The sequence below is a fragment of the Neofelis nebulosa genome, chromosome 9, assembly GCF_028018385.1.
Source record: "Neofelis nebulosa isolate mNeoNeb1 chromosome 9, mNeoNeb1.pri, whole genome shotgun sequence".
Taxonomy (NCBI): domain Eukaryota; kingdom Metazoa; phylum Chordata; class Mammalia; order Carnivora; family Felidae; genus Neofelis; species Neofelis nebulosa.
In genome coordinates this window covers 11,870,759-11,895,628 of record NC_080790.1, presented here as the reverse complement: position 1 = coordinate 11,895,628, position 24,870 = coordinate 11,870,759, and the positions used below count along the sequence as shown (strand labels likewise).

Here is a 24,870-nt window from a genome sequence, read left to right as displayed (position 1 = left end):
TACGCACACACACAAGTGTGGGCCTGGGGCAGGGGCAGGGGCAGAGAGAGAGGGAGCGAGAATCCCAATCCCACGCAGGCTCCACACCCTCAGCACAGGGCCCGAAATGGGGCTAGAGCACACGAACCGTGAGATCATGACCTGAGCCGAAATCAAGAGTCGGATGCTCAACTGATTGAGCCACCCAGGTGCCCCACGATTGTCTTTTCATAAAGCAGACAAAATTACTTTCTGATGCAGCCAGATAACTTTCAATCAGAAGTATCGACCAACCATCTTTATTTTATTCTTATTTGATCAATCTTTTAAAAAAGACTAGAAAACATTAAGGAAATAAATGACGGGGTCTCTGTTCTGCAGGATGAAATTTGTTAAAGTTGTCCAGAATAAGGCTTCCCTCAAGAGATACCAAGTGAAATTTAGAAGATGATGAGAGGGTAAAACTGATTACTATGCTTGGAAACACTTGGCAACTTGGGATAAGAGTAAATACAACACACCTAAATACAGGATGATAGCTCATGTAATCAACAGGGATACCATTTGTGAGATCGCCTGTGCCCTAACAGAAGGAGGCGTGATAGTTTGTGCAGCTCATGTTCACAAACTCCCAAAGCATGGTGTGAAGGCTGGCCTGAGAAATTAAGCATACTGTACCGGCCCGCTGCTGGCCTGCAGGCTTCTCAGCAGGTTTGACATGGACAAGATCTACGAAGGCCAAGTGGAGGTGACAGAGATGAACACAACGTGGAAAGCGTGGACGCTGCACACGGTGCCTTCGCCTGCTATCTGGATAAAGGGCTTGCCACAACTACTACTGGAGATAAAGCTCTGGGGGCCCCCAAGGGAGCTGTGGGTGGAGGCTTGTCTATTCCTCACAGTACCAAACGATTCCCTGATTATGATTCAGAGAGCAAGGAATTCAGCGCAGAAGGGCATGAGAAGCACATCATAGGTCAGAACATAGCAGACTGTATGTGTTACCCAGTGGAAGAAGATGAAGATACTTATGAGAAGCAATTTTCTGAACACCGAAGAACAATATAACTCCAGATATGATGGAGGAGATGTGTAAGAAAGCTCACAGTGCTACCCAAGAGAATCCAATCTGTGAGAAGAAGCCTAAGAAAGTTAAAAAGAGAGGTGGAACCATCCCAAAATGTCTCTTGCCTGGAACAAAGATCAGGTAGCTCAGAAGAAGCAAGCTTCCTTAAGAGCTCAGGAGAGGGCTGCTGAGAGCCAATAAACCAAAACCACAATTTGCTACAAAGTTTTTCAGGTGAAGACGATAATAAACTTATTCCCTAAACAGCTAAAAAAAAAAAACAAAAACAAGCAAGTAGGTGACCTTAACAGAGTCTTATAATTCTATGGCCGATCAAAGATTGGCTTTATGGTTTCCTATCTGCAACTTGAGCAATTCAGGTAGTAAAAACAAACAACACAAAGAGACTTCTAGCCTATGAACGTGCATGACCTTGGCATATTCCCTAACCTACTACATTAGAGCCATTATGTTCCTAAGTCTGATAACACCAGATGCCAGAAGGTCTCTAAAAGGATCACCCAGAGGAGCTGCCATTCTTCCTCAAGAAAACAAAAAAGTTCTAATTCCTCTTCCCTGGAAATTCTGACTCAGTGCATTCAGGAGAGGACCAACAAATCTATCTGTATCGTTAAAAAAGGCCCCAAAGTTCCCAGGTTTGGAAACTACGGTCCTAGATGCATCATTTCATCTCCTACAATGCTTGACTCTTATCCATAATCTCAATCAGATATATTTATCCCTATAAATTTAGCAGAAGATACACACACACACGCACCAATCTATGCTGGTGTGCAAAGCACTGTAGGCTTGAGGAATATAAAAGAACACCCCCTGCCTCAAGCAGTGTAAAACTAGTAAGCGAGGATGAGCAACGCCGTGTGTATTTAAAACAAGGACCGCTAGCACACGACAGTGTGTAAGGGCTAAGGCAAGGCACACAGTCAGGGGTATGTAAGGAAGGAGAAAGGACTGGGCTGGTACGATTCGGTTAGTTTCGCAGATGGGAACTTGAGCTGGGTTTTCAAGGAAGCCTTGTTTACACAGAATACTAATGAGTATTCTCACAATTTCACCATCTTAATAAACAAACTGATTTTACCAGTCATCTTCCCTTCCAGTCCTTGTCCATAGGCATGTTAACCTTTACACCTAACTGTAGCACAAAAATCAATTCACAATAGCATTTTACTTCTTCCAAAAACACTGTCTTACAAATTCCAAGTCCCTTACACGAAGCAGATACCCTGGTTGTGTCCCCCGACCTCATCCCCCACGCATTTTACCCAACTCGTTCTGCTGTTTCTCTCCCCTTCACACCATCCCCACATCCCCACACTTAATTCTGGGAATGCAAAAACTTTCTCATTATTATGCTCCTGACACCAAGCTGAAGACTTCACACATGGTAGGTATTCAAATAGTTCCCAAATGAGTGACATCATCAATGCCAAAACAAAATGAGGAACTATTTTACCTAAAAAGTTTGTGTCAAGGTCTAATCTATCCCTGAACAGGTTTCACTTGTAAGAAAACTCAGTATTGCGGAGACGGTCCCACGTGACGTCAACAATCCCAGGTTTCTGAAATTGGACAGTGGTGGCCGTGGCACAACCTGACTGTGCCAAGAACCACTGCACCGGACACCTGAAGTGGGGAATTTCATGGTGTGTGAACTGTTTCAATGAAGAAGGCACTAAAGGCAAAATTAACAACAATCAAGTGAGTGACAACTCACAGACTAGTTTATAAGGTAGAGCCTCCCTCAAAACGGCAAAAGGGGGGCGCCTGGGTGGCGCAGTCGGTTAAGCGTCCGACTTCAGCCAGGTCACGATCTCGCGGTCCGTGAGTTCGAGCCCCGCGTCGGGCTCTGGGCTGATGGCTCGGAGCCTGGAGCCTGTTTCCGATTCTGTGTCTCCCTCTCTCTCTGCCCCTCCCCCGTTCATGCTCTGTCTCTCTCTGTCCCAAAAATAAAAAAAATAAAATTAAATTAAAATTAAAAAACGTTGAAAAAACGGCAAAAGGGACCGCCACTGAGCGAGAGGCTCCACCGGATCACTGAACTCATGGTCTCCCTCCAACGCAGGAAGCGCCTTCTGCCTGGAGAGGGAGCGCTCCGAGGGCCCGAATAGAAAGTTCTCATCCCCGGGAGACAGGCTGGACTCAGCCGCCCCAAGCTGTTTACCAACATGCCAGAAATAGTGATACACCTTCTATGCAAATGAAGTGACGCATCCTAGCACCAAATGAAACGCTCCCTTAAAAAAGTGTGTAGGGCACCTGGGTGGCTCAGCCAGTTAAGCGTCCCAACTCTGGATTTCAGCTCAGGTCATGATCCCAGGGATGTGGGAGGGAGCCCCACATCAGGCTCTGCACTGAGCATGGAGCCTACTGGAGATTTTCTCTGCTTCTCTCTCTCTCTCTCTCTCTCTGCCCGCTCTCTCTCTCAAAATATATAAACATTTTTTAAAAATTTAATTTTTATTCTGATATTGTTTTGCAAACCATGACACTTCACGGAAGAGCAAAATCTCAATTTACTTTTTTTTTAATGTTTATTTATTTATTTTTGAGAGAGAGAGAGAGACAGAGCATGAGCAGGGGAGGAGCAGAGAGAGAAGGGAGACACAGAATCTGAAACAGGCTCCGGGCTCCGAGCTGTCAGCACAGAGCCCAACGTGGGGCTCAAACTCACAAACCGTGAGATCGTGACCTGAGCCGAAGCTGGACACTCGATGCTCAACTGACTGAGCCACCCAGGGACCCCCAATTTACTTTCTATTGAACTTATCAAACAGGAGTTTTATATAAAAAATAATTGCTGGGAATGCAAGCTGGTGCAGCCACTCTGGAAAACAGTATGGAGGTTCCTCAAAAAAACTAAAAATAGAACTACCCTATGACCCAGCAATTGCACTACTAGGCATTTACCCAAAGGATATAGGTATGCTGTTTCGAAGGGGTGCATGCACCCTCATGTTTACAGCAGCACTATCAACAATAGCCAAAGTATGGAAAGAGTCCAAATGTCCATCAATGGACGAATGGATAAAGAAGATGTGGTATATATACATATATATATATATATATATACACATAAACTTGTATATAAACAAGTATGTATATACATATATGTATATATATACACATACATATATGTATGTATATACATATGTATATATATGTATGTTATGTATAGGTATATACATAAACTTGTATATATAAACACGTATATATATATATATATATACATAAACTTATGTACATATATACATATATATAATGGGGTATTACTCAGCAATCAAAATCTTGCCATTTGCAACAACTACGTGGATGGAACTGGAGGGTATTATGCTAAGCAAAATTCGTCAGAGAAAGGCAAATATCATGACTTCACTCATATGAGGACTTTAAGATACAAAACAGATGAACATAAGGGAAGGGAAGCAAAAATAACATGAAAACAGGGAGGGGTATAAAACATAAGAGACTCTTAAACACAGAGAACAAACAGAGGGTTACTGGAGGGGTTGTGGGAGGGGGGATGGGCTAAATGGGTAAGGGGCACTGAGAAATCTACTCCTGAAATCATTGTTGCACTATATGCTAACTAATTTGGATGTAAATTTAAAAAAATAAAAAAATAAGACAAGTTAAAGAAAAACAAAACAATGAAATAACATGGGATGCTAAATAGCCACACGCTCAGGATTAGAAATAAAATGCAATACACGGGATGTTCATAAAATTTTAGGGATGAATGAAAATTTAAACATTTTGAGCATGGAGAAATGGTCCAGTACTATTTGCCTAATGTTTATATAGTATGTAAACATACTGGAAGAAACTTACAAAACTAAATGGTGTATATTCAGAACATTATTTTGTGTAATAAAAATTTTCAAAGAGAAAAAAATAATTGCTACTATGTATCAAAGTTAAATCATTACACACTCCCACCGGTGCATTCGAATGCATACTGAATTTCTACCTCATTTTTTTTTTTTCTATCTCACTCTTCTTCCAAAACACCTTAAACCTAAAAACAACAGGCATGTGAGCACAAAAGGAAGCTTTACCTTAATTTAGGATTATCAATATATTTCTTAAACTGCTTGACGTTATTCAAAGTTTGTTCAGCTAACTCTCGGGAGGGCTCGACGATGAGAGCTTTCGGAGCATTGGGGAGAAACTTTGTTTGTGCCACCTGTGCATTACCTTAAGAAAACAGAAACAATTGGAACACGTTCAAATCACACCTCAATACTTTTACTTGTAAAGCACGAGCGCAAATATTCCCATATCAGAATTTTCAATAACTGTCGAAAAGTATAGGAGGTGGTCATAAAACAAAATAAAGCTAAGATTCCTAAAATGAACTATGGCTTCTTTAAATTTACTTGCAATAGATGCAATTGATTATATATTTTGTGATAAAGTAAACAAGCTATGAAATGTATTTACTTTAAATAATACAGTGGGTAAGAGTATGAGCTCTGGGCTCGAACTGCTTGGGTTTAAATTCAGTTCTCCCACTTACTTGCTGTGTGTGACCTTGGGCAAGTTACGTCAAGTCCCTGCTCCTTGAGGTCTTTGTCTGTACAGTGGGAAGAGTGCTACCTTACAGGGTAGTGAACACCGATCCATGTAAAGCACTTGACACGGTGCCCATGGCACTGAATACACACAAGTTCAGAAACGCTAGACATCATCATGATCAGGTTCCCCAAAAGGCCTACGCTGACACTGAATACTCAAGAGTTTATGAATTGGGTTTTGAAACTGGATTTTACTGACATGGTACGTAAAGATGTGTGACTAAACCAGCAAAGGGAGCATATGGAACTCACTTACTACGAGAAGCCTCCTTACTGGAGTTTTCGCCAGTACCCCATTCCTCAAAGTGCTACCCTCTCAGGGGCAATACCTGTGTGCTGTGATTTGACAACATAACCATCTGCTGCCTTGGAAAGAGCAACAAAACCATCTTTTGGTGGAAACTTAAATTCTTCTTCACCGAAGTTAAATTTTAGTTCAGCATTCTAGCATTGAAAAAGAAAAGGAAAATTCTTAACCTACTAGCACACTAACTAATACAAAATAGTGAAGATCAGAGTAGCTTAGAATCATAGCAACATTTTTCTAATTACCTTCAAAACACAAGCAGGAAAGAGGGCTTGGTTCTTCATATGTGGTGGTATTTCAAATGCCAGACCAAGGTCTTTTCCTTAAAAAGAGAGAGAAACCGAAACTATCAGAAAAGAACCTCCCCACACTCGCACCATCACCACTATCAACCCAACTGCATTCATGCTTTCGTGTCCTGTTCCCATGGATAAACTGTCCTGCTCAATGCCAGAGCTTTCACTTTTTCACTTTTTTACTTTACTCCTAGAAGTGCCCTTTCTGCCCCTTACATTTCTAAACATTCCCTACCTACTGGATCACTTCCATTGGACGCTTCAACTAGACTTTCCATGGCATACAAGCACGCTGTAATAGCTCCCATATTAAAACACAGACGACCTCCTTGAATCCACATCTTCCTCCATTCACCTTCTATTTTTTTTCTCTTCTGTAGTAAAACTCCCTGATCTCCATTTTCACGATGTCACTTCATTTCATCTCATTCTCTATTCAAGTGATCCCCCATCAGGCTCCCCCAACTCACCCATCACGCTCACTAAAAGAGGTCCTTCTCAAGCTCATCAGTGATACCTTCTTGCCAAACCCGGTGGCAAATCTCATCCGTCACCTTTCCAGGTTACACCCATCAGCAGCACTGGACACAATCTGACTATTCCCTCCTCCCTCAAATACTTTCCTCACATGGACCGCAGGACCTCAACCGCTCTTGCTTCTCCTGCTGGCTCTCCTCCTCATTCGCCTCTGCTGCATTCTCCTCCATCTAACCACCTCTAACCACAGGAACACCCCAGGCCTCAGATCTCTCCTATTCCTCATCTATTCTCCTTCCCTAAGGGATCTCATCCAGTCTTCCAGCTTTAAACTCATCGTTAAGCCAATGTCTCCCAAAGATGTATCTCCAACCCTGACCTCCTGACTTACACACTTAACCAGTTACTTGGCTTTACCACTTAGATGTGTAGGAAGTACCTCCAGTTTAATACACCCCACATAGAAACCCCAGCATCCAAATGGCTCCCTATCTACTGCCACCACCCTCACCACTCTGTTTTTAACACAGAAGCCATAATGATATGGTTAAAGATGCCAATTCTCTACTCAAAACCAATCAGGCTTCCAATCTCACTCAGAAAGTTTGTATCATGGCCTAGAAGGCCCTATCCTACATGGCCTGGCCTCACTACCTCAACTGACCTAACATTCTACCACCCCTCTCCACGCCCAGTGTTCTCCAGCTCCATTGGCCTCCTCACTGTTACTCAAATACCTCAAGCACACTTTCCTCCCAAGACCTTTGCGTTTACTGTTCCCTCTGCTTGAAACACTTGGAAGATTTTTGCACAGCTCACCACCCGACGCGTTCGGATTGCTACTCAGATGTCACCTTATCAGAGAAGGCTTTTCTGACAACCCTGTGAAAGTAGCACAGCCCTAGACTGCTATCACCCTCCATCCCCTTACCCTGCTTACAATCTCCTTCGGGGCACTCGTTCCCACCTGGCCCATTATGCCTCTGTCTCTCCCCACCGGTAGGTAAGCCCCACAAGACTAAACGTGTTTGTCTATTCCATCTTCTACTCATCTTTAGCACCTCCCGGTGTGCCTGGCATACAGGAAATGCTCAGTAAGTATTGGTTCGAAGGTAAGACAGGGAGGGAGAAATTAAGAAGAGGGTAAGGGAATTATAAGTTATAAATATTTGTTATCATGTATTTTCTCTAATAAGACAATCCACAGAAAGCTCACCATTTTTGGAGAACTTGACATGCCCTTTATCTATATCTAGGTAACATCCAATGGTATCGTGCATAGTGAATTCCTAGAAAAGCACAAAGTCAAGTGCTGTTAACAGAAAGCAAAATCATCAAGTTACAAGTTCACATACAGCTACATCAAAAGTACACATCAGTTCTTTAAAATAATTCCTTGAGGCCCTAATGTAGGTGTTTAAAACTGCCATTATTTCAGGCGCCTGACTGGCTCAGTCAGTGGAGCATGCGACTCTTGATCTTGAGGTCGTGAGTTTGAGTCCCATGTTGGGGATAGAGATTACTTAAAAATAAAATCTTTAAAAACAAAACAAACAAAAATGCCTATTACAGCATATCATATGTAACAACAGAGGCATCTTGACAGGCTTTTTAGAATCAACAGGATACTCGGGCTCATCCACATTAAAAACTACATTTAGATTCATGATTAGATTTTCAAGATCAAAAACAAGAAATGAGAAGAACATAATGCATTCAAGTCAAAGCCAAAATCAAAATGGATGAAAACAAAACAAAGTAGTATATTTGGAAAGGCTAATAAATGGCCACAGGGAAAAATATTTAGCTCATTTTGTAACATTTCTTCACTGAAGTCCAAATCTGAACTTTCTGTGGAAAACATTCAGAAAATCCACTTGAATCTGAGAGTCACTTTTATATCCTCAGTCATGTCACAAGTGATCAAGTACGTACGCAAGAGAACTTAGTAATGCCACGATTAGGTCGAGAATACAACTTACCTCTCCATAATTATCAAACTGTTTATTATGGGATTTCTTTCCTGTTCCACCAAAGCCAAATCCAAACTTGTCAGTACCTAGATTTTAAAATACACGTTATTTATTGGTTAAGAGTAAACGTAAAACTAAACACTCCGCCCATAAAAGAAGTTCACAAATCTACAATAACTTGAAGCATCTATGCTACGCTGTGTGGTGCATATTTATTCATACTAACTTTACTCTTTTTCTTAACTTTGTTCCTCCTCATTTTATACTGTTACAGTATGTACTTCTTAACACTTCAAATCCTTTTGGAACACAGTGAGTATACATACATTTATGTCCAAGTTTCTAAAATATAAACTTCATATGGTTATGCTTATTTATTTTGCTCCCCACTGTAATAAATGTCAACAATCCACAAATATAAATCCGTAAATTCAGTTTATCTTAGAAATGCTTACCTAGGTCTAAGGAAGCCTGCATGGAAGACCAGCCAACCCTGCACAATCCTTGGTCGTGACAGGATACTTCATAGTAGTGCTTTCCTGTAAGGGCAAATACTCCGAGGTTTATACACACCTAGGATTCATTTGCCATGTAGCCACTTTCCCATTGTTTCTGAATTACAATTTGTATGTTCCAAATGAAGAGCGGTCTGTCTTTTTGTAACATTAGAAATCTTCTCAGATCCTTACTTAAAGCCACAGAAAGCAAGCTCATGTATTAATACATTACTTCACAAGCTGAGACAAGTACAAATGCTATTTAAATACCTTTCGTCAACCCTTTAGTGGCTCTGCATCCGTGCCACTCCTTCACTTCTCTGCTTTGACAACAAAGACCATCTGACCCAATTGCTGGATTTGAGAAAAACGCAAAAAAAATGTCAGTACAATTATGTAAATTAAGCATTCAGTCTCACCAATAAAATAATTCTTTCACTTGTTGCAATGTTCCAGACGCTGAGACTTACTGATCCTGAGTAACAAGATCTTCCCTACAGGTAATCACCCTTATTCATCCCCTGGAAGGCCCTGGCCATGTGGCAGACTAGTTTCTATATTGTTATCTATACTGTCATCTATTAACTCAGGTGAGACTTTACTGCATCAAGTCTGGAAAGGAGTCACCACGGCACCTAATCTCACTCACACCGATAACTCAGCTACATCACCAACACAAATGTGTTCAGACAGTCCTTGTCTAGAGTCTTTTAAAGAAATGGATACTACGAGGTGATGCAGCACTCACTCATCAATACCTATTGCTCTGACTTTATGCTTAAATTAGAGCTTGAGCAAATACGACACTAAAAGGAAAACGGGAACTATCTCTGGCTCATTCCCCAATCCACGGATCCAGAAACCGCAGAGAAAGTGGGGGAAAAGCACAAATAAATAAACCTGTGGTTATTCGCTAATATTAGGACCCTACTAAACGATGTTCTGTATTATACCTCATGGGCAGTCACAGTGCTTGTCAGCGCTCACTGGCTCTAAGTAAAGCATACAGCCTTCGTTTGTCCTGGAAAGAAACTGTAACTTCTGTCCCGGCTCAGGCTTACGACCCCAGTTCCCTATCTGAACGTACAACAAACCCTCAAGAAAAGCATCTCATCACACGTTTTACTTCACTCATCGGAAATTAAATTATTTATTCAAAGTATAAATTCTTATTCGTATGGGTACTATGTTCCATAAAACTTTAAACTCTTTAAAAAGTTATCTAAGCAATGGCAAATCCTTAAAATTTTTATATTTAAAATTCTTTACGCATGCATACAGATAGAAACTTTATACAAACTAGAAGTCACGTGGTGGAGAGCAGCAGTTTACATGTTCTGTTGGTCTGTCTGGGGCGTGATTACTCACACTCCCTCTACTTCTTTGTATCCTGCTTCCGTTCTCACCCACACCTGGCGAAAATTCTTCAAGTCAACACTACAGTTCTGCCTCATTCTCTATAAAGGCCACACGATGGTCCTCAGATACACCCTAATCTTTGTTAACCAATCTCTGGGCAGTAATGGGATTCATCCTCTCGTCAGTTTTTACCATTTACAAGTGACGCCACATCTAACAGCTCTGTATGTATACCCTCACATACGGGCACTCATACTACAATGGGCTAGACCTTCCAGAAGTATACACATATTTTTAACCAGCAATGCCAAACTGCTTTCCAGAAAGGCAGTAATTTGATAGGCTGGTTATCACTCTGTTCGACTGCTGCCAATCAAATGGGTATAAAACGACACCTCACTGCAACTTTAATTTCCACTTAGCTGCTATCTGTAAACATTGTCTCTGAACGACTGTTGTCATTTGGATCTGCTCTCGTGGGCACTGCTGATTCACATCCTTCAGCCACTTTCTTTACGGGTTATCTTTCTCACCAAACAGGTAACTTGTTATCTACATGAGACCCCTTGCCATTTTATACGGTTTCTGCATCCGTCATCAACACTGCAAGTGTTCTTTCTGCACTTTTTTGTTTTTGTCTACTGACGTTCTTCTGTGGTATCTCTTACACATATGTTTTTAAATATTAAACAAATACACCTCTATCTTTTGCAATTTCCAAGTTTCCTATTTGGGTCAGGAAAAATCTATCCACTTACCAAAAGCAGATCCTCTATCATATGGGTTCATTTGCCATTTGTTGAGCACTAAAAATAAGTTACAAACATATGAAATTGAAAACTCTCTAAAAACAAGCCAAACATTTTATATTTTACATACCTTAATTCCTCTGGATTTAATATGGCTTTATACATTATTTGGAATGTACAAGTAAAAGCTCTGCCGTGTTTATTCAAGGCAAAATTGAAAGTGAAAACTGAAACAGGTCAAAGGCAATAATCACGGGCCTTCTGGGCTAAAACCTTTTCTCCTCACTTCCTTCACTGCACTTTGTAGTAGAAGGCACTGATCCCTGTAAGAACTATGAAGGCACTGATAAATGAAGTTTTGGTAACTAAATAACCTGATTACAATCATAATGGAAATAAATGACCAACATATCAAGATCTAGTTAAGTATCACTATCATTTTTAAAAGAAAAGTTCTTTATTTTAATTAAGTCCATATCACATTCAAAAGTCACAATTTTTTTTTTTCCTCCTCCCTTGCATGGGATCAGCATTTTCGTTTTCTAAAACGCCTTAATAGTCTATGGATAACCAAAGAATTGTAATAGCTAGAGAACTCTACATGTTTTCCGGCCCAGTTTCCTGACCAATGTAGAAATCTTTCCTAGATTACTTGTGGTCAAATGATATCTATCGTCTGCTTAAACACTCTGATGGAGAAGTAACTTCCTCTGAGGCTCTCTCTTTCATTGTGGGCTCAATTGAGCTAATTAGTAAGTATTTACACAGAAATCTTCATTAGGTTATTTCTAATTAGTCCTGCTCCTTTCTAGAACAAGTATTTTCTCTCCAGATCCCTTCAATGATTTCAATGATTTAACAATTATCCCAACACTTTTTTTTACTTATTTCTCTATGTTTACACATCTAGTTTCTTGATCTCCCAGTTTAAGGTGTCAAGACCCGACTAGGCTCCCATGCTGATAGGGCAGGGCCTGCTTGGGATTCTCTCTCCCCCTCTCACTCTGCCTCTCCCCAACTCGCGCGCTTTCTCTCTAAATAAAGAAATAAATATTTTAAATCAATAAATATCTAATTTATTTCTCACAGGCCATGATATTCAAAACTACTACCATTCTGGTTATCCTCCTTTGGAAGGATGCTCCTGTATCACCATCTCTCATAAATGATGGTTTACTGTTGTTACAAGTTCTGAAACTACTTTCAAGTAGGCCAACAGTCTAAAGACTTCATATCCATTACCTCGCAATTCCTCTACAAATGAGTTCATTCTATGGACTATGCAACATTGTATCTTTAAATTACTGAGAAGAAAAATGTTGATATACCCAGTTCACTCCACTTAAGCTTGCAATTTTGCCACAATGCTGTTTTGTATCATGAAACAAATAGGACTTAAAACATAAAAATTTTTTAAATAAAAATTTTAAATTTAAATTTAAAATTTAAAATAAATTTTGTCAAAGTATTAACAAAACCATAAATTATTCAAGGTAGAATGGAATTCAGAACCATTTAACAAAAGCAACACAATTTACAGATGAGGAAATTGATGTAAGATTGTTCATGGCACAGATAGGACCAGAAATCCTAATAAAAGACCAGTCTCAAAGTAAATGGGACTAAAACTGAGTTTGAAATTTATACTTTACATTTTAACTTCCTGGACCCCTTTCTTATCTTAAAGGGAAAATGCATGCCTCTTTTCCCTGTGGAAGGCAATACTTCCCACCATCATGGATTTTTACTCCATCAATTTTTTAATAAAATCCTTAATACCTTTGTAAAATACTGCACCAACGTATCTTCAATATTAGACATAAGGGTATTATTCTCTCAAAGAGAGCACCACTAGTATTTTAGGAGACAATCTTTTTTTTAATGTTTATTTTTCGGAGAGACAGAGACAGCAAGTGAGCGGGCGTGGGGGAGGGGCAGAGAGAGAGGGAGACACAGAATCTGAAGCAGATTCCAGGCTCTGAGCTATCAGCACAGAGCCTGACGCAGGGCGCGAACCCACGAACCAGGACATGAGCCAAAGTCTGATGCTTAACCGACTGAGCCACCCAGGCACCCCTAGGAGGGACAATCTTTCACTGTTTATGCTGTAAATGACATTCAGTATCCCTGGTTTCCAAGGCACCAAATGCCATTACCCCTCCCCTCAGATATCGACAATAAAAATGCACACTCTGACCTCCCGTCTGTCAATGCCAAGAATGAGAATTACTATTTTTATGCAAAAGGTAAATATTACTATGCAAAAATTACCTGAAGCACCGGTTTTAATTGTTGTTTTTCCTTTTTTGCCTTCCTGTTGGTCTTTCAGAGTCTCATAAACTATCTGGATAACTGGAATACTGAAAGCCTATCAAAGAAACAATTGTTCTCTACATTAGCATTCAGATATTAATGACAGTTTGACAACAGACATTACAGAAGCTATGCATGCACATTCAATAATTACATATTCCAGACTGCTACTCTAATTTCATTTGTCCAAACCCAAAACATGAGCAAGGTAATAAGAGAGTTGATTAAATGAAGGCAAGAGGAGACAGCTGATAGCCCAAAACAATACACAAAGGGGACCTGCATAATGAGCCTAAACTAAAGCAGGAAACTACTTTCCAGGCTGACACACTACTTCTCTGGTCCAGGCCAACAGGAGAGCAACCCCTACTGTCAGCCTGTTTATTATAGAGCCATTGCACTAAAATTCAGAAATAAGTATAAATACAGAAGATACTACAACTCTTTATACAAGACCAGTTTAAAACTTCACTATTCTTAAAGGTATACTCTTGTAGACCCTATTTCAGAATTAGGGGGCAACAAGAATATCACCCTCGGTGGCAATCAATCCCTTACATTTTTTTTAAGTGTTTATTCATTTTTGAGAGACAGCGTGAGCGTGGGGGAGGGGCACAGAGAGGGAGACAGCATCCCAAGCAGGCCAGAACTCATGACTTGAGCCAAAGTCGCAAGCCCAACCGACTGAGCCACCCAGGTGCCCCTCAATTCCTTACATTTTGGAAAAGGTTGTTTTATTAAATACTTCAAAGCAGAAGCTACGTTCAAACTTACTTTAAAAATTAACTCTTACAGGGGCGCCTGGGTGGCTCAGTCCTGATTTCAGCTCAGGTCATTATCTCACAGTCGTGAGAGCCACATGGAGTATGGAGCCTGCTTGAGATTCTCTCTCCCTCTCTCTCTGCCCCTCCCCTGCTCTTGTGCATGTGAGCTCGCACTCTCTCTCTCAAAATAAATAAATAAGCTTAAAACAAAATAACTCTTACAAAGTAAATCAATTTAAGTTCATTACTTACACCAGTTTTTCCACTTCCTGTTTCTGCAGCCTAAATGGAAAAAAAAGTTGATTTTATCATTTAAGTTGCCAATTAGGAAAGCCAAATTAACATGATACTACATAGAAATCTTTAAGACTTGACTAGCTACCTTTATTGTCACAGTGCCTCCAGATGACTCAGGTTTCTGCAGTCAACTCTATTGCCAATCTTGTCACTTCTCTCCCATCGCTCAAGGATCTGCTCTCCCGTTCTTTTCCCACTGCTACCATTCAAATCCAAGCCCTCATCATTCTAACCTAGATCATTACAGAAGTATCCTACCAGTATCTAAACTCTGAGCTATACTACAACTGCTACCAAATCAGTCTTCATCAACATGGTTACAACTATATAACACATCCCCACTTAAAAATGTCCAATGAGCCCCACTGCCAACAAATATCAATTCTTTAACATGATACTTGAGAAAGAGCCCAAGTAATTTGACCCACTATGTACTTCCCATCTTACCCCGAGTTACACACCCTGCCCCCAACACACACATTTTATGCTACCATCTGATCGAATTACTCAGGGGTCAACTCCTACATCCTCCTGCTCGCTGCTTTTGTTGATACGCTCTCTACATATAAGGTTTTCTCTTTCAGCTTTCCTTTGTCCAAAATTTACTTACCCCAAGTAGAGCCTCTTGTACAACACTTACCCGTGTACCTGTCTTACTGTGCCACAGGGTTTCAGCTTCTCAAGAGTAAAGAGCGTATCTAATCCACCTTTGTGTTCCCTACAACTTCTACCTCAGTACTTTGAATACGGTATGAATAAAAGTAATTTGGTGAAAGTATCATTTTCAAGCCTGGGGAGCTCTTAAAGTGGTCACAAACAGTCCCAGAACTGTGTGTCCTCAACCCAGAAAGACCTCACCAAATGTAAACATACCATAAGTACATCACCGCCTCCTAGGATCAGTGGAATAGATTCAGCCTGGATATCAGTTGGGAGACTGAAAGAATCATATTTCGAAGAATTCGAGTTAGTAAAAAAGCTAAATAAGTCATGCTAAACTATAAATCTAAAAGAGAATTTTATTTGGTAAACAGTACCCATCTTTTCCAACTAAAAATATTATCAAAGTATAAAAGGGAAGCTTTCTAGAGAATAAGAGAATCCTAAGAAAAACTGAATTTTACTTACCAACTAGACTCCAAAATTTTTGATAGAATCTCTAGCAACTCCTTAAATTACTGAACATTGTTGTCACAGGTGCATTTAAGTTTTATGTACTTACAGCCAATCCATCTCCTCTACAGCTTGAGCAATCTCAGGCATGACACCCATCTCTGAAAACAAAGATCAATTGTAAGAAGTTGAGCACACTAAATTGAAATCATACTGCTCTTAAAAGGACTGTTCAGAGAACAGGGAAAAGGCTTTGAAGCACAGCTGTTCTTTAGTACCTCCTGCGTACGGCACCATTAAAAGAGTATAGTTTTGGAGAAAGACTTGAGTTCACGAATAAACTCTCACTTACTAGCAATGTGACCTTGGCAAGCTCTACAGCTTGCAAAACTATACACCTATTTTCTCCACATAAAATCAGACTGATAGCATCTGCGTTGTAGAGCTATGGAAGATTATAGATGAAAATATGTGATACATGGTCGTCACTCGATACACAGTAGCCACCAGTCCTTCCTTCCTAGGGCTAGTGAAGAAAAATCTACCAGACTTGGAGAGAAGGTTCTATCTTGACCAACGTTTTGGTTGTTTCATCTAGAAATAATGTGGAAGTTATGCACCTTCACTATTTGAGAACCATGTGATTAGCCTCAGCGACCTGAGAAAAGTGAACAGACAAGTGGAGAGAGAGGCCCACGCTTATTGGCAGCCAGGATCAAACTCCGACTAACTGAAAAGGGAGGGGCCAGTTGTGAAAAGCTGGATACTTAGAAATCACAGCTGAAGAACTACTATTCTTAATTTTTCTCATATTTAAATAATTCACTTTGAAGCCAGTCCTAAATGAATAGATTGGGTTATTTCTGATTGAATTTTGTCATTTTTGTCATTTCTCAAATGAACTGTAGTAGCTGGCACACATGGAGTGGTTAGTTGGATTGTGTAAACCTCCCTTCCAAATAAGTGATTTTTAAGTCTCCATTTACACAAATGCAGCTTTTATTACTATTACAAAAACATATATTCTTATGAAAAATTTAATAATACTCAAACATTCCTAAACCCCAGGGATAACCAATTTGGATTTTTTTTTTAATTTTTAAGGGAACTTTTTTATTTCTTATAATTGTGAAATGGCATAAATCTATAAATTGAATATATCCAGTGCGAAAACTGCTTTTTCTTTGCACTTGGTGAGAAGAATCACCCTAGCAAGTAACACAGCAAAATAGGTAGAACGCTAAAATTTTAGTACATAGTAAACTAGTTCATATAAGTACTAATGACATAGGAAAGTATGAAATCGTTTCCAAAAAAGGTTCTCCTACCTCTAAATCTCCCCAGGAAAATTCACAAATCAAAAAAGTAATCAAGATCTAAAGCTGTATATCCAAGCAGAGCTTTCTAAGAATTGTTCCCATTAGGGTCTAGCTGTATTCTCTCTAAAATGCAAACTGCTAGAAAAAAGGAGACAGTCTTTTTCTTTTTTTTTTTTTAATTTTTTTTCCAACGTGTTTTATTTATTTTTGGGACAGAGAGAGACAGAGCATGAACGGGGGAGGGGCAGAGAGAGAGGGAGACACAGAATCGGAAACAGGCTCCAGGCTCTGAGCCGTCAGCCCAGAGCCTGACGCGGGGCTCGAACTACGGACCGCGAGATCGTGACCTGGCTGAAGTCGGACGCTTAACCGACTGCGCCACCCAGGCGCCCCGAAAAAAGGAGACAGTCTTAAACACGCTGCACTGAGTATACTGCAAGCTGAGGCTGCCGGTGAAATTGTTACACAAGTAGTAACCAGAGACTGCTTTCAGCAAGTTCCAAACTTTTTTTTTTTTTTTTTTTTTTTAGTTTATCTACTTTTTGAGAGAGAGAGAGCAAGCGGGAGCAGGGGAGGGGCAGAGGGAGTGAGGGGGAGAATCCCAAGCAGGCTCCACACCATCAGCGCAGAGCAGGATAAGGAGGCTCAAACTCATCAACCCTGAGATCATGACCTGGGTCGGTAACCCCGGACAATTTCTTGTTTCATTCTGGTCATGTTCTCTGCATGTTTGCTTTGAAACCATGTTTTCTATAAATATAACACTTAAATATTGAAGGGAACAATAGGAATATTCATGTTCTGTAATCCTACTTGTCTTTATTTCGTATCACACACTCTTCTAGTCCTTCACCCTAACATCACTGAAATTTGCGCATGACTCCCAAAGAAGTGAACCTAATAAAATGACAATCTGAAACTGCTCTGCGCACCTTGGCTCTAACATCTTATTCCAGGAGAGTTGGGCGAAGAAAAACAGCTACCAGTCTAAGTACATTTCCCCTTACCTGCTATTATAAGATGCAACTAAAACAAATCAGAAATCGCATCTCGTGACTAAAGGCGTGGAATTCCTAATCTTCTTGTAGGTGTAAGCCGAAGAAAGTACAGTATTGTGTTATATCTGAAGTCATCTTCATAGGTTAAGGGCATCAAAAGACAGTAGGCCTCACTTGATATGTATATGGCTACATAAATTCGCCACCTTTCGTATACATAAGGCTTATGGCAGCTTCTAAAACTGGATGTAAAAAGGAGGACAGAGAAGACGGGAAAACGACAACTTTGGGGTTAGATCAGCCACCTCAAATCAGTGTTTGGAATAAAGGAGGGCATCGTACCGCCAACTAAGAACAAATGAGTTTCCAAAATGTATGCTGGGCTGGTGTGTCTGCGAATATGCTTCAACATAGAACGTTAATGTTGCTACAGCAGCGTTTGGCAACAAATAATGATCAGAGGTGTGCCTGCGACTTTTCGTTTTAGGAAGGCCTGAAAAGACTGGACAGAGGCAGGACGGGCATTTCCGACTGACCCTTCCCCACGCCCCGCTGCTTCTCGGCCTGGCCAGGCCCGGAACGGGCGCGGGCAGAAGAGGGCTCCCGAGCGCCACTGCCACGTACGACAGGCCGGAGGCCTAGCGCTACGCCGCCGCGTCGTTTTCGCTGCCGCGGGTGCCCGGGCAGGCCGGCCGACGGCGGGGGAGAAAGGCGAGAGGGTGCCGGGGGAGGCCCGGCGGGCAGCACCTGCAGAGAAAGGCACTCGCCAACACCGAGGCGGAGGCCGCCACTGGTCCCCCCGCAGTTCGGGGACCGCTGCGGACAGCTCCCTCCCGGAGCGCGCCGCACTTGTCCCCACCGCCCCCATCCCCCCACCGCCCCAATGGCTTCCCGCCCGCTTGCCGGCGCCGCGGCGTGGATGGAGCCGCCTGCACCAGCCCCCGCTCCAAAGACGCACCAGAAAAGGCCGCCATCTTCGCCCCGTCCTGCGCGGCTCCGCTCGCTCTCCCTCCCTCCGCACTGACACGCTTCTTGGCAGCGCGCGCTTCCGGCCCTCGGCCTGCAGCTTTCCCAGTCCGGGTAGGACCTCAGGCCGGGGAGAACGGTTCCGGCAGAAAGAAAGGCCCGGCCTGGCCCCCGCAGCGCGTTGACCAGGTTCAGCCGGACCTCGCCTTCGTAGGTAGCCAGGACCCGTCGTCATTAGCCGCGATAATAGTTACCTGTTGTTTAGAGCATGCCATGTGTCATCGGGACCACTTTTCCACATGTGAGGAAGCAGACGTTATGTGATGAAGGTCACACAATGGTCCTGGATGATCAGAGGGTAAGACGTTGCCCTCTCCGCTGCCTCACTCAGCACCCCGACTTCTGAAAAAGCAGGGCCTTGTGGTGTGTGAACGATGGAAAGGATGCACTGCGCTCATTGCCCGCAAAACCTATACCAGTGAGGGTCTGCACCCAGTAGGCATTCACGTAATACTTTTGATTTAGGCTTCCCAACGTCCGTTTTGTTGTTTCATGTAGTACTGATGATATCAAGTTTGACTTCCATACAGTTTTGACTCCTTTCTCTTTGCAGAGAGATGGGAAAAGTAGATCAATGTTTAATCCTCCCTCTACGCACAGGAAGTATCAGTATCTTTCCTTGAGGACACAGAGATTCAGGGAAGTTAAGTAACTCATGTAAAGCCACCTGCAGCTACTAAACGGCAGCGGGGGATCCGAGCCACATCTGCTTAACTCCAGGGTGCATGCTGGACCATCTTTAGCTGACCACAGACCGACCTGGAGAAAAGGAAACCCCTCAGGCAAGATGTATGGGTGGAGTTAGACGTCCAGCTTCAGGATCCCTACTTCCTTGAGTAACCTGTGTAACCTTAGCAAGCCTGGGCTTCAGTTTACTCATCTGTAAACTATCCATGAATAATTGTCCCTGTCTTATAGGATTGTTGGGAGAATTAAGTAGGTAAAGCATAGCACATGTAACAATATATAAGTGTTAGCTCTATTACTGTTACATGTAACGGATTCTCTTGAAGCTCCAACAGCCAGGGACAATACATTCAGGCCTGCAGCTTCACACCTCCAGGGGGCACCATTTCCCTTATATTCTATGTTGTCATACGTTTTATATACATTTCTACAAATGATACCCGTGAGAGTTATGCAGTGTGGCAATTCTAAATAGATGCCACATTCCAAAGACAGACAGAAGTTCCCATATCATGCAGCATTTGCAAAAGGGAAATCTGAAATCTGCTTTTTGGTCCTTTAGCCATTCCCTACCTAATATGTATGAGAGGATTGAAGGTATAAGAAAAAAGGTCTCTCTGAAGAGAACCGTTGACACCCTATGGCATTTTTCCTCTCTCAAGAGTGAAAGTATTTTTCCGGGCACTACTCAGAGACCTTTTGCTCTCTGGGGTTTGGGAAGCATAAGGCATGCTGTGAGAAGATGTGGCAGGAAAGGACAAAGCGGAAGACCAGGCTGCTGAGGGAGCGGGCCACATTTCTAACACCTGAGGCAGAAACACATAAGATTTTTCTCCCAAGGGCTAACCGGACCTCTGGGAACAGACTTGAAGCTATCTTTAAAGGCAATGTGCTCAAGAGAGCTGCCTGGAGAGCTAAAAGACACAGCAGAGGGACTCCCAAAGAACCCTGTTGTACATGCCTTCTAACCAGAGGAGAGAGATCACCTGCCTTATGTGAGTTAGACCTGGAAGATACCAGCAAAAGAATCTCCAAAACACCTACAGAAAGTACCCCCTCAGAGAAAAAAATCAGAGAGCACCAGAACCAGATCACTATGACGCCAGCCGGATGGAGGTAGGTACCTTCCCCACCACACGTGACTTTATCTCTCGCCAGACACCAGAAACAACAGCTAATGGGAGAGGGGAGAGCAGAGACTGACCACACTCCACCCTATGGCCAACCCGGGGAGGAAGGAAGCTATAATTTTCGTTAAAGTTGTGAATTTTGATCATGACACTGGACTTGATAGTTAAAATTTTTTAATGTTTATTTATTTTTGAGAGAGAGAGAGAGAGAGAGAGTGAGGGAGGGGCAGAGAGAGAGGGAGATACCGAATCCGAAGCAGGCTCCAGGCTCTGAGCTGTCAGCACAGAGCCCAACACAGGGCTCAGACTCACAAACCGTGAGATCATGACCTGAGCAGAAGTCAGAATGCTTGACTGACTGAGCCACCCAGGTGCCCCTGGACTTGATAGTTTAATTACAGAAATGAGACTATAATTGTGATGAAAGTAACCAGACAACTTTTCATTATTTGAGAGTAACCAGAAAAGCTTTAGAAGATGCCAGAGGCATCTACCTAGGTCAGGAAAAGAGCCCATGGAGAGGGTTTCAAGGTGATGAATGATGTTTTCTCCTTATGCCTTATCAAGTTTATCTCATTTAATATACCATTTTAATAAATATCGTGCGTGTGTGTGTGTGTGTGTGTGTGTGTGTTTGCGTGTGGTAATACCCTCAATAATGTGAGTTAGGATAAAATGTGATTGGCTACCCACCTTGGCAGGTAAGGACAAGGCCAGGCAAAGAAGTGGCAGGCAATTCCTTCACTAAACCAAGAAATAGAGGATGGGTGCTCCCAGTCCAGCATCCTGCTGGTCTACCCTTCCCAGAACAATCTGATAAAATGGAGGTCTACTATTAGGAAACAGTGCTAGAATCCCGGCCTACTTCCAGAAATCCAGCTACCAGGAGATAATTAGGCGGGAGGACAGCCACCACTAGGTGGCCCCAAACTGCCGCTGAGCCTAGTAAAGTTTGCACTGGATTTAAAACTACCAGCTGGGACTGCCCCCCACCCCCTGGGGATTTATTTCTATAACCTTACATAGAACCCCACATTCTATGTACTTGGGTATTATGTAACATGACCCTGCTAATCATGTTATGGTGGAATGTTGCCACATTACCCATGCACCCAGAAAGATTGTGCTGTGTGTTTTCAAGTAAGCTATTCTTCTCCACGGGAAAACACCTGGTTGATTTTGCAAGTAAGACAGACATGAGAAATAATGTCTTTCAGATAGCCAGGACAGCATAAAGAGCAGGGGCCCAGGGAAGGACTCTGTAGACTGGCCACCCAAAAGCCATACGCTGTCCTCTTCCTCCTTGCCTTTCTGTGTTATACAGACTGGGAAAAACAAAACAAAACAATCACTTTGCAGACTCCTTTGTAGAGAGAGAGATCCATGAGCCCCAGTTCTGCCTGGAAAGGTGTAAGTGGAAACCCCACGTAAGGACTCTTTAAAACAGAATATCCGGACTGGCATGTGACCTTCTTCCTCCTGGCACATGGACACGGGACCTGTACAGGCGGCAATGCGTCATGAAGATGGAAGCTTCGTCCTATGGCTATTGAAACATGAAACAGGAGAAGATTGGATCCTTGGTGACAATGTAATACAAGTTGCCAGCCCAGATCCGTCTACCTCTAGACCTCTTGTGGTTTGAGAATGCCTTATGTAGTTAAGCCACTGATAATTCTCTCTGGTTTGCAGCCCAACACATTCCTAACAGGTACAGAAAAGAACGGAGATGAAGCATTCATCGGGATGGATTTCGTGTAATGAATCCTTCAGAAATTTTTTTCAAGTGATCTAGAATACAGCGATAAGCAACCAACAGTGACTCTAAGGAGGAGGAGACATTTTGGCCTGGATGGTGAAGGCACCATCGAAAACAATGTTTGAATGTATGGTCATTTCCTTACAACCAAAAATAAGAATGAAATGTGTTGTACATGGTGGAGGAAGTGACCCTGAAACCAGGCTAGGAAATAGAAGTCAAATCAGATAGTTTACTTTGTCCTTTCATTGGCACCCATCCCCCTCCAAGACTCCATTCTGGCTCTTGATAAAGATAAATCAAGCTGCCTAGTTCCTAAGGATCCAGCCTCCAAGAAGAAGGAAGCAGTAAGGGAGAGAAGTTATTTTAATGTAAAAGAAGTTGATCAGATAAGGTGATAAATTCAGTATATAAACCCAAGTCCTTCCTCATATGATACAAACCCACCCATCATTCCACACAAGAAACCACAAGCTTCTGCCTCTTCAAATGCTACCCAGGGAGTTTGCCTTCACATCCCCAGGGAGAGGGGAGGACTCTAGAGTACTTGGCTCTGGATCCTGAATCCCACTCTCAGTAAACCTGATGTGACCAACCTTCACCAGGAAGCTCCCTTTCCTCTGATACAGCTCATAGTTGTTAAGGGTCCCGCATCCACTCTCCTTAGGATGCCACACACCAAACCCTCCATGCCCAGCCTCCTGCTTACTTCTGGCTTATTAACCTGGGGTCATTTCACCCTCTAGTGTATTAAATTATGTAGGATTCCTTGCATACACCAGATTGCCTCTTACCGCTGTGTATTTTCTTATGTTGTTTCCTCTCCTTAGAAGAGCCTTTCCTTTTAAGTTTCAGTTATCTGTTGCTGTGTAGCATCCACTCCAAAACTCATACAACAACCAGTTTGTTTGCTTATGATTCTGTGAGTCAGGAGTTGGGGCAAGGCTTAGCTGGCTTGTCCTTCTGCTCCAATGGCATGACCTGGGGTCATTCACTCGCATGCCATCAGCTAGAGTCTGGCTGGGCTAGAAGATCTGAGAAGACTTCACAGCCATGTGTGAGGCCACAGTGCTTCTATACATGGACTCACTCTCTCCACAGGCCAGCTTGGATCTTCTCACAGCAAAGTTAGTCCCAGGGAAGAAAGCCTTCTCAGGTGCCAGTGGGGTTCCAAGAGGATGTGTTCTAAAAATAGAAAGCAGATGTTGCATATTTCGTAAATCTGCCTGGGAAATAGTAAATGTCACTTTTGTCAAATTCTATTGGTCAACACAAATCACATGACCAACCTAGACTCATAAAAAGGGGAAATAAGCCCCTTCTTTTGATGCAGTAATTGGCAAAGAGTTTGAGGACATCAGTGGCATAACCACACCTATCTTCCTGGCACATTCCTGGTTATTACGGAGACTTAGCTAAGCTAGCACCTAGCAGCAAATCCTGTTTAACGCCAATCCCTAGCCAGCAAATACTGCTAGTTTGCTCTGAGGTTTATTTCTTTTTTTTTTCTTAAATTTCTGACTCTTAGGTGGACATCTGGCTGCCCAGAATAAGGACTTCCCAGCCTCCCTGGGACTGGCCTGTGTTCTGGCCAATGGCATATACGCAAAAGCGTCCTTAAGGGAAGTGGTAGATCCTTCCTCCTCCTCGTTCCTGTTGGCTGGCCTGGAGTTTGAGCAGCCATACTGAACCACGAAAAGAGAGCCATATACAGAGTATGGCAGAACAAAAGGAGAGAAGTAGCTTGGGTTCCTAGTGAGAAGCACCATACTAGCCAAAACTGTGACTCTAGATTTCTTACATGGGGGAGAAATAAACATCTATCTTGTTTGTTTTGGGTTCTTTGTCCCACACAGCCAAATCTAATCCCAATTTATATATCCCCGTTAGGTATCTCTTGCTGCAAACCAAATTGTCCCACAATCTAGTGACTTAAAACAGTAAACATTTATTGTCACTAACAGTTTCTGTGGGACAGGACTTCAGGAGCAGCATGGCTGAGTACTTCCACTGGGAGTCATTCAGGCTGTTGAAGTCGGTCTGCTGGCCGGGACTGCCGTCATCTGGGGCTAGGGAGGGAGGCTCAGCTTATAAAGGTGGCTTGCTGTCATGACTGTGTGGCAGTTAGCAGGAGGCTTCTGTTCTTCTCCACATAGACCTCTT

The 24,870-nt window shown here is 42.4% G+C and overlaps 1 protein-coding gene across 1 annotated transcript in view; it reads right to left on the bottom strand.

The window, feature by feature from the left end:
* Positions 1-19,159, bottom strand: part of DDX1 (DEAD-box helicase 1) — a 37,438-nt gene extending 18,279 nt beyond the window's left edge. The window contains exons 1-13 of the mRNA XM_058682574.1: positions 19,064-19,159; positions 15,898-15,949; positions 15,549-15,612; positions 14,631-14,660; positions 13,573-13,669; positions 11,311-11,358; positions 9,464-9,547; positions 9,152-9,235; positions 8,706-8,782; positions 7,940-8,012; positions 6,196-6,272; positions 5,973-6,087; positions 5,125-5,263 (exon numbers count right to left, since the gene is read on the bottom strand). Coding sequence (XP_058538557.1) covers positions 5,125-5,263; positions 5,973-6,087; positions 6,196-6,272; positions 7,940-8,012; positions 8,706-8,782; positions 9,152-9,235; positions 9,464-9,547; positions 11,311-11,358; positions 13,573-13,669; positions 14,631-14,660; positions 15,549-15,612; positions 15,898-15,949; positions 19,064-19,079 — 956 coding nt within the window. The 5' untranslated portion in view covers positions 19,080-19,159. The remainder of the gene's footprint in view (positions 1-5,124; positions 5,264-5,972; positions 6,088-6,195; positions 6,273-7,939; positions 8,013-8,705; positions 8,783-9,151; positions 9,236-9,463; positions 9,548-11,310; positions 11,359-13,572; positions 13,670-14,630; positions 14,661-15,548; positions 15,613-15,897; positions 15,950-19,063) is intronic.
* Between the last annotated feature and the right edge of the window lie 5,711 nt (positions 19,160-24,870).